General features: G+C 40.3%; 1 protein-coding gene across 6 annotated transcripts in view; it reads left to right on the top strand.

Moving 5' to 3' along the window:
* TCF7 (transcription factor 7) overlaps positions 1 to 15,594 on the top strand; it is a 187,577-nt gene that overhangs the window by 167,468 nt on the left and 4,515 nt on the right. For 4 of the 6 annotated variants that reach the window (XM_075601173.1, XM_075601172.1, XM_075601171.1 and 1 more), the window contains 2 exons: positions 4,853 to 4,901; positions 7,822 to 7,894. In XM_075601173.1, the coding sequence (XP_075457288.1) occupies positions 4,853 to 4,901; positions 7,822 to 7,894 (122 nt within the window). The remainder of the gene's footprint in view (positions 1 to 4,852; positions 4,902 to 7,821; positions 7,895 to 15,594) is intronic. The other 2 variants (XM_075601176.1, XM_075601175.1) reach the window with 1 other exon arrangement.

Here is a 15,594-nt window from a genome sequence, read left to right as displayed (position 1 = left end):
TACATCCATAACAGCTGGTAGCTTAGAGCAGGACTCTTTACCTGACATCCTGGGGTTCCGAGAAGTAGCCCTCTGACTCTCGGCTGCTCAGGCAACTTGTATGTAAATAGCATGAGCACAGTAGTATTTTTCACACTAAAAGTAATTTTTAAGTTGAGGTAATGTCAATATATATGGTAAATATGGTATATATGCTTGCAAAATGTTGAAATATTATTTTCAAGTTTTTGAATGTATTTAAAATGACATTATAATAAGCTTTTGGCCCTTCTACTCCTAAATGTTTTCTGATCTGGCCCCTTTGGAAAACTGGATGAACCGACCTGACTTAGAGTATCAATAATGAACATGAATCAAGCAGTGACTATTTTAAACTATGAACAAGCCAAGGTTTGCATGTAGCGTGACTCATTTGAGAATAGATTTCTGTCTTTGTTGTATTGTTCATTAGGAAGTTCTGCAAAAACCTAGGTTGACAACACTGACACACACAAAAGGTATGAAACACAATTCATCATCCAAACTTTTATTGTGTATTGCTGCTACACTGTGCATGCAGGTTGGGGGGTTGGGGGGGGAGGTTAATATGGTAAATATAGAAATATAATTAGTTTGTAAGAATCCTAAATGTTATTTTAGTCCTTTACGTCCCATGCAAATAATGTGTTTGGAAGGAGTTGGGTGTTCAGTGATGTAATTGGTTCTAACTTTCTGAAGCAGGGAGGGCATTGAAGTCAGCCTCACAGCCCACGTTTATGAGCATCTTTCACTGTGACATGGTCCCTGAATGGCATGTGCTAAGTCCACGCTGACCCAGCCTTTCTTTACACAAAGGATATTGCTATAATGCTAACATACAGTGCATTACTGTATGACTTTGAAGACTAACAACTGTGTATAATTATTTTCCGATAGGGAAGTTTGTGGCCCTGGCAAAATGTACAGGGGAAATGAGCATCACTTACATTATTATTACCCACTTAGTACAAGTGGAAAGCAATGGGCTCATATCATAGCTAAAGGCTACCTCATTCATAAAGAACGATAACAAAGCTATCCTAGAACAGGGAGATAAAGAGCAGCCTGCTATCAGGCAATGGCAGACTGGTATTCCCCCATCGCCTGTGAATGTGCCCCCACACCTCCCATAGCATTCAGTACTGCGAGGGTCGGAGAGTCACTAACTCTGCAACCGAGCCCTACTTGCAGGAAAACATGGGTAAGCAGGGAAAGAGGAGTACTGGGAGGGTAGGAACAGGGACAGGCCTATGGAGGACGGTCTAGCACAACTTGCTGTAGAAACTCCTCCGCAGCCAACTCGCCGCCGCTGATCAACAGCTGAGGGCAGCACGCTGCCGACCGTCGTGCAACGAAGGTAGCCCCCTAACTTAACCCCTAAAGCCCCTAACATTAAGTTCTTACCCTAACCCGTGAACACCTTACCCTAAAACTCTAAGCTTAACTCCTAATGCTAAGGCTAATCTTCACCCTAAAAACTTTAACCCCTTTCTCTAAATCCCCATAGCATTAACCCCTTATCCTAAAAAACTCATCCTTAATAACTTACACTAAAACCCATAATCGGTGCCCTTACACTAACCCCAACTCCTTACCCTAACCCCGTACCCTAAAACCCCTAAAGTTAACCCCTTAATAACTTACCTAAGCAGAGAGACGGACGGCGGCGAGTTGTCCTCAGCGGCTGATCGCTGGCGGCGGGTTGGCTGCGTAGAGACGGCAGGTGGGGAGTTTGCTGTGGCTAGTTGCCCCATTCCGTATGGAGGAGTAACTGGGACAGGGCAACGAAAGAAGGGGGAAGAAGGGAGAGACTGTGTGTGCCTATGTATTTCTATGTGTCTGTATATGTTTATTTATGTCTGTGTCTCAATTCGTATGTCTGTTTATGTGTTTCTATGCATGTGTCTGTCTGCCTGTGTGTTTATGTATATTTATGTGTGTCTGTATACCTATATGTATATGTCTACACTATGTTTGTTTTTTATTTCCATCTCAAAAGATTGTTTGGTCTGTCAAATTATGTGATGGAGTTAAGACAATTCCCCTTATTGGGCGCTGTATGTTAAAGTACTTAATCTGCTACACTGGTGGCATGAACACTTCAAAGGAAAAAAATAACAAAGGAAAATTATTTTATTTGTTAACTCTGGTGCTGTTTGTGTACGTGTCACAGTATATAGACTGGTATACTGCATAAAGACCTCAATTAGGGGAATTAGCTGATATGGGGTTGGCCTCAATGAGGAAGATCAAAGAAGCTGTTTCTACACTGAAATAAAATGTGTCCCGACAATTCTTAGGCCATTCCATGCCCGGCACAAAGGTGTCACCGTTCTCTTTTTATTTGATATTGTTGTGACAATGGTCAGCAACATGTATTATATTGGCTAGTCACGCTGTATCTCAGCTGTTTTGTAAGCTTCGTGCAGTTTGATGTTTGACAACCTATCCAGTGGTTCACCCAGCTGTTAAATGTTGCGACTTTCTCCAAAACCTTAATATTCACATGAAACTATGTATACAGTTTAGTAACTTTTTCATTCGAAACATATATACATATCATTTTATTTAGGGACATTTCCATTTATAGTTTCCTTAAAGCAAAATGTAAAAAGATGCAGGAGGCATGCAAGGGCAAAAACGTGCTATATTTTTACTCCCTAATAAAGGCAGAACGTGTAACGTTTCGGGGGTCACTGCCCCTTCCTCCGTTTCCTTTAAGCAGCAACACCTCCAAAAAAAATTCAAATTAAGTAAAGTCACAAATTCATAGTTCATGTTGTGCTGATGTATTTCTCACTTTTCCCCAAACTTTTTCTTTACTGGAGAATTCACCTGTTTAGTTTTTCTCAAGCTTCAGCGTAACATGGCAGCCTCTATTGTCCTAATGAGTGTCATTGGCAGCAGCCATTTTAACTTTCCAGAGAAGCACATTTTCGGAAACTGATATCTCCAGAATGCAAGTACAGAAGCAATAGAAAATCACAATGCTAAAAATAAATTCAGTATTTGTTTATGGAGTAGATGGGATTGCTACTTTAAGCCCCGGATCTTTGTAGCAGGGCATAGTGGCAGAGAAGCCACACACACAGCAGACAATCCTTTACAACTCACTCTGGGTGGGACCCACAAAAGGATGCTGCGTTTTAGCAAGCCTATACTTTCATTGATATGAATTTGAGTGAACGTGGGCTAAAGCTGCACACCCTGTGGTAGATATGGGCATATGCCTATCTAGTTATGGCTCTGACTGTGGTCCCTGGACATGTTGTCATTTATCTGTCCGGGTGAAGTGAAAGTGGTAAAATGAAAAAGGAAAAAAAGGGTAAAATTAATGATGAAACAAAAACCACTACCTTTTCGTATACAAGCCTTAGTCAGTCACAAACAAGGAGAATATACTGTATGTACTTCATGTCCTAGCCTTAGGGGTGGCCAACGCCAGTCTTCAAGGGCCACCAACAGGTCAGGCTTTAACGATATACCTGCTTCAGCACAGGTGGTTCAGTTGAAGACAGCTGCTGATTGAGCTACCTGTGCTGAAGCAGGGATATCCTTAAAACCTGACCTGTTGGTGGCCCTTCAGGACTGGAGTTGGCCACCCCTGTCCTCGGGTTTCATGGATAAGAACAGTAGTTTCCAACAAGTACTTAGAGATCAGGCTTACACCAGCTCCTACACCACATGACCTGCCAGGAATTCTAATAGCCATATTACATATCCATATGTTGTGCATGACCAATCAAGATCACATAGGTTTCCATAGCACACTATAACAGAGTACCTAATTCATGTGGTGTTTCTTAACATAGATGTAGTGTGGGGCTAGATCTGGAGAATATATGTAATTCTAAAATAGACTGTCTAAGCTCTTAAAGAAAGTAAACACTATGAAATGGGCAGAAAATGAGCATTGAAGTTCAAGTTGCTGTGAACATAGTATATGCCCAGAATGTATGAATTCAGGAAATAGTTGAAACACAGAGAAAAATGCTAAGCATCAACATGTTGTCAATGAAAACATGTTTCTAGATCCAGTCTACAATTAATTTTTCTAGTAAAGTTATTTGTATACATAAACAGCGCCATCGCAAAGCACCGCACAAGCTGTTACATCTGTGAACAGGTCCCTTGCTGTCTCTTCAAAATGCATCTCAACCTTCAACAAATGTACACGTCTCCAGGACCTATTCAACTTCTACAATTCTGGGCTACTTTTCAACGGCCAAATCTAGATCAGGCTGCATGTGCATGCAGTTAACCAGAGAAAAAAGGTTTAAAAAAAAAGGTTTAAAAAAAAAGGGTAGAGGAATCATTTCCAAATAAAAAAAATCATACAGCCATTAACATAGTGGGTCATTATAATATGCAAAGGTCTGCCCATAACTTTGGATTTCGGAATAACTAAAAAGCTTAACCCCCCCCCCCCCCGCCCACCCCTCCGCTTAACAAGCAGACACCCACTTCTCTCACTCACACTACCCTCAGCCTTGTCCCAGGCAATGGCTGGATTCCTGGGCCTCATACTAAATGTTCATTTTTAGGGATATTCCATATAACTTTTTTTTTTTTTTTTTTAAATGAAAGGTTAAGACTAAAGTTCAGCGGCATGGACACAGCGTAAATACGTCTTGACCAGAGATGTCAACCTTTAAGGACAAAAAAAAAAAAATCAATGATGTTTGTCTGTGACTGTTCATGGTCAAAGGATTGAGACTAAGTTGATATGTCTGTGTGGCGCTCGTTGCATTACTAACTTTGTCATAAGGGTTTCAAATGACCCTGTTTTCTATTATAAATAAAGCCCTTAAATATTTCCTACCTTTGTTTTTAGGGAAAAAAGAAAAGGCGAACCCGAGAAAAGCATCAGGATTCTAATTCAGGTGAGATTACAAATCCAGTCAAATGTTTAACATAAACACACAAGTCAGTTAGGCAGATAAAATTCACCTCTCTATACCAATGTTCAGTAATTAAAGAAATGGTGAATGGTAGATTTTTCTCGTTATATAGATCTCAAAGGTCTTTTGGTTGATTAATCTCAAAGGTCTTTTGACAAATGTATTGATCTCTTTCGGGCAACTAAATTCCCAAAATTTGCAGATCAATTTTGATTTTTTTTTTTTTACAATTTTCTCCAAAATATACACACAGTCGCAAAACCCAAACCCATTACAATATATATATATATATATATATATATATATATATATATATATATATATATTTGTATCAATAGGAGTGCTATTGGGTAGGGTACCTAATGTATACAACAAAAGACAAAAAAATTCCCAATACTACATCTAATATGACAAATGATTAAGTTAAATACTATACGTTGTTCTCATTAAGTAAGGGTTATTGGTTAATCCTTTGGCCAAAGAATTATAGACCTGCAACCACATCAAGGTTAACACCTTAAATAGGATCAAATTAATAACTGGAATGTTGTGTACAGCATTGTGAAAAATACTGCCTTACTTCCAGTGTCAATCTAGTGTTAGAAGTGTACACTACCTGTGCACCACTGAAATGGGCTGCCCTCACATTTATGAGATGTAAGAGTATGGAAAAGGGAAGGAAACAAAAATATATTCAACACAACCTTGTATTAATCGCTTCGCTTCCGTAGCTTGAGACAGTCACGATTCTATTAAAGCTGTCAGGTAGAAACTCACATCTATTACTGTTGCATCGTTTGGTGCAGAACAAGGAAGAGGTTACATACTTCACCACCGCTAATATAGTCAAAAGTATTCAAGAGAAGGTCTCACGTGGACCGTTATCTGTATGTGATCTCCAGCAATACAGTATGCAGCCTAAACAACTAAACATGCTGTGAATTCAAGGGTGCTAAACACATCATATAATATATATTCACCTTTTCCATTTCCGATTCTGCTATTTTGACATCTGCTTCCAACAGAGGAAACAAACCAATTAACCAATCGCTACTGGATGTACAAGACATCAATGTGGATACATGTAATTTAAAAAAACAATTAAACCAACAGCTATTTTTTTTTTTAAAAAAGTGGGGATTTATCATACTGTTTAGGAACAACCATCTAAAAAATGGAAAATGTGCACAGTGCAGAAATGTGTACTCCTCGTGTGTTGAATTGTGATATACAAGGCTGGCCGTTTCACTTTTCTTATTGCTTTGATTTATTGTATGTAATTAAATATATGTACAAATGCAGTAAAAAAAAATGGTGTGTGCTGCATTCTCTAATTCCACTTGTATGGATAATGTTATATACAGTAGACTTATGTGTCTGTTAACAATCTCTTTACTGCCAAAGGAGTCTGCCGTCCAATATATTCCTGGCCCTGGTAGCAGGTCTAATTTAATCAACTTATTTATGGTACCAATGCGTGTATCCAACTTTTTTTTTCTCTCTTACACCTTTGCTGAGCAGCTGTTCCCTGTGTGCACTACTCTTTTCAACAAATATTATTACCAATAATAAACTTTCTCTTCTAAGCCTGCTGAAGAAAGTTCACAGTGAATCATGGGTATTATTCCAGTCACATTTAAGCGTTTGCTCATTTGATCTCATTAAATATGGAATTATGCCAAGTAATCTCCCTTTTTATTAGGTTTTCTGATATCTAACTTTTCCTGGCATGAGTATACGTTTCTGTACGTCTTTCACTGAAGGTTCCATGCTTGTTTATTGCAAGACTTGCTGCATGGGTTGTCTGGATTATAAACTGCATGCTTTTCGGTTTTGTAAGTCTTGGTCTTTTTGACACTAATATCTATGCTGCTTTCTTACAATGCTTTTTTCAGCCTGCTTGCTGTGTTCAACCACACTATTTACCATGTGCCAAGACAAATTGGCCAGCTAATGGTCCAATAACATTTGTCGCTGCTTATAAGCTTGTCTAAAAACACACACAAAAGACTTCTAGCAACAAAAGGGTTAAAACAAAAATTCCCACCAAAATCGTGTATTTATTTTATATCTTGTATAAACCAGCGGATCCTCCATAGGTCCAAAGATGGCTGCGAGGTCACCCAATCAGAAGCTCACAAAGATATCCCAGCTTTTTATTGGCTGTCAGAGTGAGGCTGACCCCAGTTGCCATATTGTTCTTTCCTGGCAAGAATTCTTGTGAGGAAGTTTCAAAATTAAATATCGTCAGAACCAGGAGTTCCCTGTAGTTTGGAGCACTGCAGTTCAGCTCCAGAGGACCAATTGTTTCAAATAAGGTCAAAATATATATGTTTAAAAAAAAAAAGCCACACGGATTGCTGCTTTAATTTAAGCGCTTCAGTAACTCGGATCTTATAAATGGTATTCATTACATTGGAGTTTTTGGAAACTCGACACTAAGATTATAGTGAAAACAAGTGACCATAGCCATAAGCAGGACAGACAGCAAAAAGGAACACAATCTGCTGAGGGACATGGATGATGTGTAACTAAACTAGACACAATTAAGTTATGGTGCGTAAATGAGCGACCACAACCCTACACCGTAGAAAGTACTGCAAAGATAGACGACCCACCAATGTGTTTGCATGTCTTCCACGGTTCCCAAGATTGTGAACAAACTAGTGATGGCACACCCCAAGCACACCCAAAACACATGATGGCTATTTCTAACTTCTATGTGTCTTTATTTAACAATTCTTCCCTTCCAGGGAATGGGTAGGGTGGTGAGTTTGCCGACACTATCTTTTTGTCTGTATCTTTGTGTTTAAAGTGGCTAAATTTATGTTGCATCTTTTCGTCCCCTTTTTTGTGTGTCTATACCTTGCCCATTCTCGACTGCGCATGTTTCTATATTCAGATCCTGGCTCCCCTAAGAAATGCAGAGCTCGCTTTGGCCTCAACCAACAAACGGACTGGTGCGGCCCATGCAGGTGTGTATGACAAACGGCCTTGTCTGCTTGAGTTGCTTTCCTTCCTTCACTCCTGCGCATGTTCTTATCTAACAAAATACCTGCTTGCTTGTCTCAGACAGTAGTCGCCATTGGCTGTTTAACACTCACTTTCTTATTTCTAGCTTTGTGTAGTGTGCTGTGATGCCCAAGGTCTGTAGATTTTAGGAAAGCTTTGTTGAATAGTACCGTAATCGATGCAGGTGTCGATTAAAATGAAAGTCCCTCGACAGATCAATATACACCAATGCCATATTAGTGTTTAAATCAGAGTGATTTATGCCTTTATTTCAATCAGGCACCGTAATCATTTTTCGACCGTGTTCAATCAATCGCATTCATTTTCTATACAAATTTGGAGGCATTTGAATTCCTTTTAACTCACCCATCTCGGAATTGAACAGAACTTGCCCTTTCTTTTCACATGTGACACAACCCCCCTTCTCCTGGTTGGTTGCAATAATGGTGTAGGTAACATTTGATTGACATGCAATATTATGCTTTTTATGAATATCTTCAATGTGTTGTACTCACAAACAACGGGCTATCTTGAAAATGAGCTGAATGTGATGTTTTCTCAATCAGATCTCCAACCTTATTTTTAACTTTTATCCCAGCTGTTGTTATTTATTTCTTTTTACAAGGCCACAAGCCTGCCGTGGAGTTTCCACACGGCAACCTTTGCTGTTTACTTCCTCTTTCTCTACCCCGCCAGGCACACTTCAAAAGACACTCATCAATACACAGTCCTATACTGAGCCTCTCTACTAATTCAAACAAGAAAAAGTGAAATGGTTGTTTTAAAGCACCAATCGCACCATCTGCTGCAGTAAGTCCATGACAGGAATAGCTTGTAGCAATGTTCCCCTGACTTATTGGCTCTACAGCAAGAAGGTGTCAACAGGCACTTTTATTTCCCTACAGGACAAGTAAAGGGAAGTGCTGCAGAGAGAATGATTACATGTGTTTAATCCTTTAGCTGCCAGATGGCCTGCAATGTATTACAAAGCAATGGATTGCTGATCTCTCCGGGACCAAAAAGGTGTTCAAGGGAGTCAAGAACCGGTTATTTGTTTACAAAACTTTGTTTTTGTGTACTCCATGACACTGCACTTTTCAGAACAAAAAAGAAAGAGGCACAAAACTGGTGTCACTTTTATTTTAAAATTCCCCCAGGTGCGTACATGAGTTCAACTCATAATATTTGTATCTGGCCTCCTAAGCATGAACTGCAATTAAAAAAAAAACATGATTATCTAAATCTCTAGCTTCTGAGGTTGCCATGGTAACCTTTAGACGGCACTGGACTCCAGGCAAAGCTTAATTTTAACCTCCCGGACACGTAATATTTTAAATGCGTTTATTTCCTGAACAAAGCAACAGATATTAAAAAATAAAACCCGCTTTGGAAGAGGAGATCTTTGAAAGTAACAATGTTATGAGGCTCACTGGCCATCATGCCTTTTTTTTTTTGCTTGTATGTAAGGGTGATACCAGCCGCAGTGTTCAGAGCTGTGGTTGTGATCAGAATGAATCTGTTCCTGTGGGCGGGACACCACTACGTTTGTCTAAAACTGAGATGTAGACATGTCTGTGGCAATATAGCACTATGGATAGTTCAATACTGAACAGATTTTAGTAAGACTACCTTGTTCATGGAGTAGAAGAAACAAGATTGTGAATCGTTCTCCTATTCCACGTTACAGGGAAAAAAAATATATCAAAATGTCATACATATTTTGTGGTTAATAGCTACAACAAATTAGAAGTCATTATACATATCACTGCTGATAGTTCACTTCGTTTTTCATAGAGAGACATCTTTATATATTATTAATTTCCTCCGCTGGTGAGAGTGAGGAGCGTAACAGACAGGCCCCGTGAATACACATACAGTGCTTGCTTTGCGCAATTAGTTGGCAATTAACAGCGTCTTCCAAAATACTTACACTGCGGTTGTTGGAGGAGCAGTTAACATGATACGCAGAGCACAAACCGAAACTGATGCTCCAATCAGATATAAGGAGTGCATCTGGGGGCAGGGAGAGCTGGAAAAACTATTCCGAGTCCAGCGGTAGAGGGGGACCCGGCCAGCCAAACCTGAAGGTTGTGCCAGGCCGTAAGCCGGTCAAGACTGTAGGCTATGGCGAGCTGTCGGCGACCTGGCTGGGTGTATATAAAGGCCTAGAAAGTAATACAGTATGCTCTGATGGCTTCTATGTTGGACCCAGGACTTTCTTACACTCTCCCTCTGTTTCCCCATTCTCACTCACCCCCTCTGTCTCTGTGACTCCCCCTCTAATCCCCCCACTCACCCCTCTCTCATACCCCATCCCCTATCTCTCTTGCCCCCACCTTTACCCTCTCAGAGCTTAATAGTATTGCAGAGGCTTTCTTACGGACTACATTCTGAGTTCCTCTGCAGAGATTATGTTCTCGACATAAAATAGTTAATTTTAAAGGATTCTCATTAACTTTTACATCAGCTTGACAAGTTCAACTAGTCCAATGTAACTTTTTTAGGAATACAGATGCAGCCACCAGTATTAGACCTCTTGCCTGGGAAATTCTGGGGCAGTCTCACAGTAAATGCCTCAACATTTCAGTGAGATTCTTAATGGCCCATCGGATTAACACAGCAGGGTTCCCAGCAGGCCCATTCAGTTTGAATGGGCCTGCAGGGACTCCCTGCTGTGTTAATCCGATGGGCCATTAAGAATCTCACAGAAATGTTGAGGTATTTACTGTGAGACTGCCCCAGAATTTCCCAGAATTTCCCAGGTAAGTGTTCTAATACTCGTGGCTGCATCTGCAGTTGTCACAGACTTTATATTTTTGTATAATTACAGTGTACGCAGGTATTCACAAATATATTACAGGCAGAACCAATGTCTTTCCCATAGAGCCGGTACAAGAAAATAACTTTTTCAGAGCTAAAGCAGCAAACCCGCCTTTTTCTTTGTAACTTTTAAGTGTTCGAATTTACAAGGATACCTATCTATCTATTTAAGTTGGTACAATAAAGTAGGCCTAGTATTTGAGCTCCCCTATCAAGGATGAAATATTAGGACTTGTTTGGGATGAACAATTATTTTCTACACTTTGATATTTTGTACATACATGTCCAGTATTACCTCTAACGTTTTACAGGACAGAGTGTCCACATACAGGACAGTCCAGTTCAATACTGGACACCTGGCAACCCTAGCCGTGAATCATGTATTGCAGCAGGAAACTTTCAATTTATCTCATATTTCTTAGTTCAAATTAGAGCTTTTTCAATCACATTTCTATCCCCCCAAAAAGCCTGCCCACTGCCACAACATGAACTTGAAAAGGGAGTAGTTGCACTAAATTTTATTTTGTTCAAAGGATAAAAAAAAAACAAGAGTAGTAAGAAAGGAAGAAATCTTTGTTGGTGCAGTATTACCATATATTCTCTTTGTTTCAGTAGCTGAACTTCCTCTGCTTCTCACTCTTACAGGAAATACTCAGTTCTCCAAACATGATATATTTGCTTAAAAAAATATAGATCACCTATGTGTAGGTAGGATGAGAAGCACATAACTTTATGAACAAAATGGTTTAGCTCAGGTATGGTGTACATAATCGAAATAGCCTTTTGTATACAGACGGTGCAAGGAACGAATATATCCTGAGAAACATACTTGAAGCAAAAACAAGTTCCATATGGCACTCATTCAATTCAACATTTATTACAAAATGCTATAAAAAAAAGTTACGAATGACCATAAAACTGTAGACAGACATCTAAAATCAATGGTGATCTGGAGGAGTAGTAGATGGTAGACCTAAAATGAATCATAAAAGTTTCTCCTCCAAGAAGTTGCATTTCTGAAATACTCTTACCATACCTTATGAAAAGCTCGAACTCTGTGCCTTAGAACCCCCATATATTTAATATGCTGCTTGCACCAATTAAAATCAAAATTGATGTTCAAAAGCCAGAGGGTGTGGGGCAGGAGGTTATTATCTAAAGCTTCAGATTTGTTATTGTTGATTTTAAATCCAGTGACATCCCCAAATTGTTGCAAGGTATGAATGAGACTGGGCAGGGAAATCAAAGGTTTTGTAATTGTCAGCAGAATATCGTCAGCACAAAGGGACAAATTGTGTTCCTTCTGACCTATCGGGCAGCCAAAGGTGTTTGGGTTGGACCGCAAAAGATTACTCAAGGGTTCCATGGAAAGTGCAAACAGCAAAGCGTATAACGATCCGTCGTATATGGTTCCGTTGGATATGCGAAAATATCGAGATGTTATACCATTCAGTTTAATTGCTGCTGAGGGACATATAAAGAGAGCTTTTATCCCTGTAAACAATTTAGCGCCTAACCCAAATCTTTACAATGTAGCAAAAATGAAATCCCACTGAAGCCTATCGAAGTCTTTTTATGCGTCTAAAGCGAAAACAGTCATGGGCAAGCGTTTCAGTCGCGCGAATTGCATGACATCTACTAATCTTGAGTTATCACCCACTTGTTTATTCACAATGGACCCAACTATGTCTGGCGGGAGTACGGTGGGCAAAACACAGTTAAGCCTATTGGCCAAAACTGTAGCATAAATCTTGATGTCTGTGGTCAACAGAGAGATGGGTTGATAGCTGCCACAATCAAAGGTATCCCTGCCCTCCTTGGGGACCTACAACATGGGCTTGAGCTATAGGATCCAAAGGGAATTAACCCCAAATTAATTTGTTCTAGAGCTTTGTCAAGTGAGGGACAAGCAGGGAGCGAAATGTTTTATAGCAGGAGTTTGTAAACCCATCTGGGCCCCTGGCCATTTTTCAGGGATTTTATGGCCAGAACTATCTCTTCTGTTGTTAAGGTTTATCTAAACGATGTTGACCCTCCACCCAAATTTTAGGGCGGTTACATGAGTTTAGATAGGCAGCGATATATTGGGCTAAGAAATATATTTTAGAACCAATTATTCTTTATTATTTGTTTATTAAATTAAAAAAAATATTTATTTATGTTATTGAATTCAACTCCTTCAAAAATGTTGACTATGCCATTGGAAAATCCTGCCATAGCTCTCTAATCCGGAGTGATAAGAACGTTTTGTGAGGTCGGGATTGTGATCTTCTGAATACTGCTTTATAATGTGAACATCGCAAGATTACATTATGTGCTCAGTCATCTTCTGGCAAAATCTGTACTTGTGATTAAGCTCTTCCTGGTCAGGCTTCCCAGCCCAAGCAATGAAACAAATACATGTAACATCTTCTCTACCAGTGTCAGGGGGGTCCTCAAAGCACTACTGCGCCATTCATTGAACCAGGTAATCCTTTCACTGCTAAATGGTCTACCAATGCACTGCTGACCCCTCTGGCAGTGAAAAAGTTAAGGATGAACACATTCACTGTTGCATTAACCCCTTCAGCACCAGAGATTAACATAGATAAGAAGCATGGCGTCTTTGGGCTTGGTGCCCAGAAACGGCGTTTAAACACCTGCAATTGTTACCCGGTCAAACTGTTTTTATTTGTTATTTTTCGGGAAGCATCTCTCGCCCAAATGTTTAAGGGTCGTGCAATGTAAACAAATATAAAGCAATCTTTTGCTTTGACTTGCAGATACCACACTTTACTATAATACTGCCAAGTGACGCCACGCTTTAGTAATATTCACTGCATGCAGTATCCCAAACATGATGTTTACTCTACAACTGTACTGATTCCTCATCACTTATGCATAGAAATGAGAACGTTCTGCTTTCATTACTGACTACACACCTAAGCGTAAAGCTAGATGCTACTGGGGAACACTGTTACTGTTCCACTAATGGAAATCTGGATTATCTGCTACAAAGTAATGCTTAAAAAAGCAATTCCAGTCCGAAGTACATAGTGGTTTCACAAAGTAAAGGCAGTCCTCGGTTATCCAACGGAATCCGTTCTGGAAGTAGCGTTGGACAGTGAAACCGTTGTAAAGTGAGTCCCGTGTTAATCAGTGGCGGTGAGCGTCGGATGACGCATTCCGGCTTCGAAAAACGGACCATAGGGTTGCACTGTAAAGCTTTGGATATGCCATTCGTTGTAAAGTGAAACGTTGGCTAGTAAGGACTACCTGTAGAATTATGTAGAAACAGATAGCAAGTACAGGGCTCGTTGCAAAAGAAGGTAACTTTTCTGTCCCCTGTTTAATAAGCAATGAGAAGGAATTTGTCATTTTTTTAGGCATTATTAAATTTACCAAATGGGGAAACAGCAGATAATGCATATTTTTTCTAGGCAACTATTCAAGAAGAACATTTTCATGGAAAGGGTGTGTGTGTGTGTATGTATATAAATATAGAAATGTAAAAAAAAGCAGGCACACCAAATGGTACAATAAAGGTGACTTTACTACTGTAGCTCAACGTTTCAGCATCCCACTGGAGCCTTTTTCAAGGTGTGTGTGTGTGTGTGTATGTGTGTATGTGTGTGTGTGTATGTGTGTATGTGTGTATGTGTGTATATATATATATGTATATATGTATATATACACACATGCAGTTACCAGGGGGATCCTGATGACAAAGAGACATCACACCGCAGAATCAAAAGCAAAGTGTATTGTGAACACAGGGCAGCCAACGTTTCGGTCCTCACAGAGGGACCTTCCTCAGGGCTGTGCAACAAGTGACTGATCTGAACATCTATATATACCCCCACCAGTGTGAAAACAAAACACATGAACCCAATCTTAAAATCAGTGAAGCCCGCGAAAATCCAAACTACAGCTTGGTACCACACACATCAGTCAGAACGCCAATCACATGTAGTCTCTTGTGCTAGATGCTAAAAGCACCAATGAAGGTGTAGCACAAAGTTACTGACGTCATCAGGAGACCACACATGCGCTGGTCTACGAGTGAGTCCCCAGTCAGCACTGTGGCACGCGCGCCCGGCGGGGGCAGCACGTGCACAGTGCTACACAGCGATCAGGGGAGAGGGAACGTTTGCGACGGGATGGGACGTTGCGGTGAGTTTGCGAGGGTGTGGCCATGACTTCCCGCGGCTGGTTCGCCCTCATTGGCTGACCCTCCAGCGGGGGCGTGGCCACGCCTCCGTTGCAAACTTTGAGTTCAAATTTCACAGCCTGCTGGAAAACCTGTCGTGCACCGCAGGGGAAAGGTGCGTGACAGGGTGCTAACTAGGACCAGCCTGACTGGGGAGGCGGAGGTTGAACGCACGGCGTGCGCTGTAGCAGTCACTGGGACCGCAGCCTTAGGCTTGCTGACGTCTCCATGGCGATGCGTTGTCCCACAGTTCAGTAACCTAGCTCAACCTTTCAGCATCCCACTGGAGCCTTTTTCAAGATAGATAGATAGATAGATAGATAGATAGATAGATAGATAGATAGATAGATAGATGTACTAGTGTGTATGTATGTGTGTGTATATATATATATATATATATATATATACAGTACACATGCACAAACACACACTTCAATGAATATTGCATTTGATTTGTAACCAATTTATGTAGCTCTGGAATACTCCCGATCAATGACTAGCTCAATGCCAGAAGACCCCTTACGGACCATTCAGCTTCAATATCCTGTATGGTGTATTTCAGCATTTTTAGGTGTCTTATGGAATCGTATAATGGGTGTTAATACATATTTTACCTGTGGAAAAAGTCATGTTTTCTGTTGTCAGCTGGTGCAC

Source organism: Ascaphus truei, chromosome 5 (assembly GCF_040206685.1).
Source record: "Ascaphus truei isolate aAscTru1 chromosome 5, aAscTru1.hap1, whole genome shotgun sequence".
Classification (NCBI taxonomy): domain Eukaryota; kingdom Metazoa; phylum Chordata; class Amphibia; order Anura; family Ascaphidae; genus Ascaphus; species Ascaphus truei.
The sequence above is the reverse complement of the archived record's forward strand: the minus strand, read 5'-3'. Positions and strand labels throughout refer to the sequence as shown.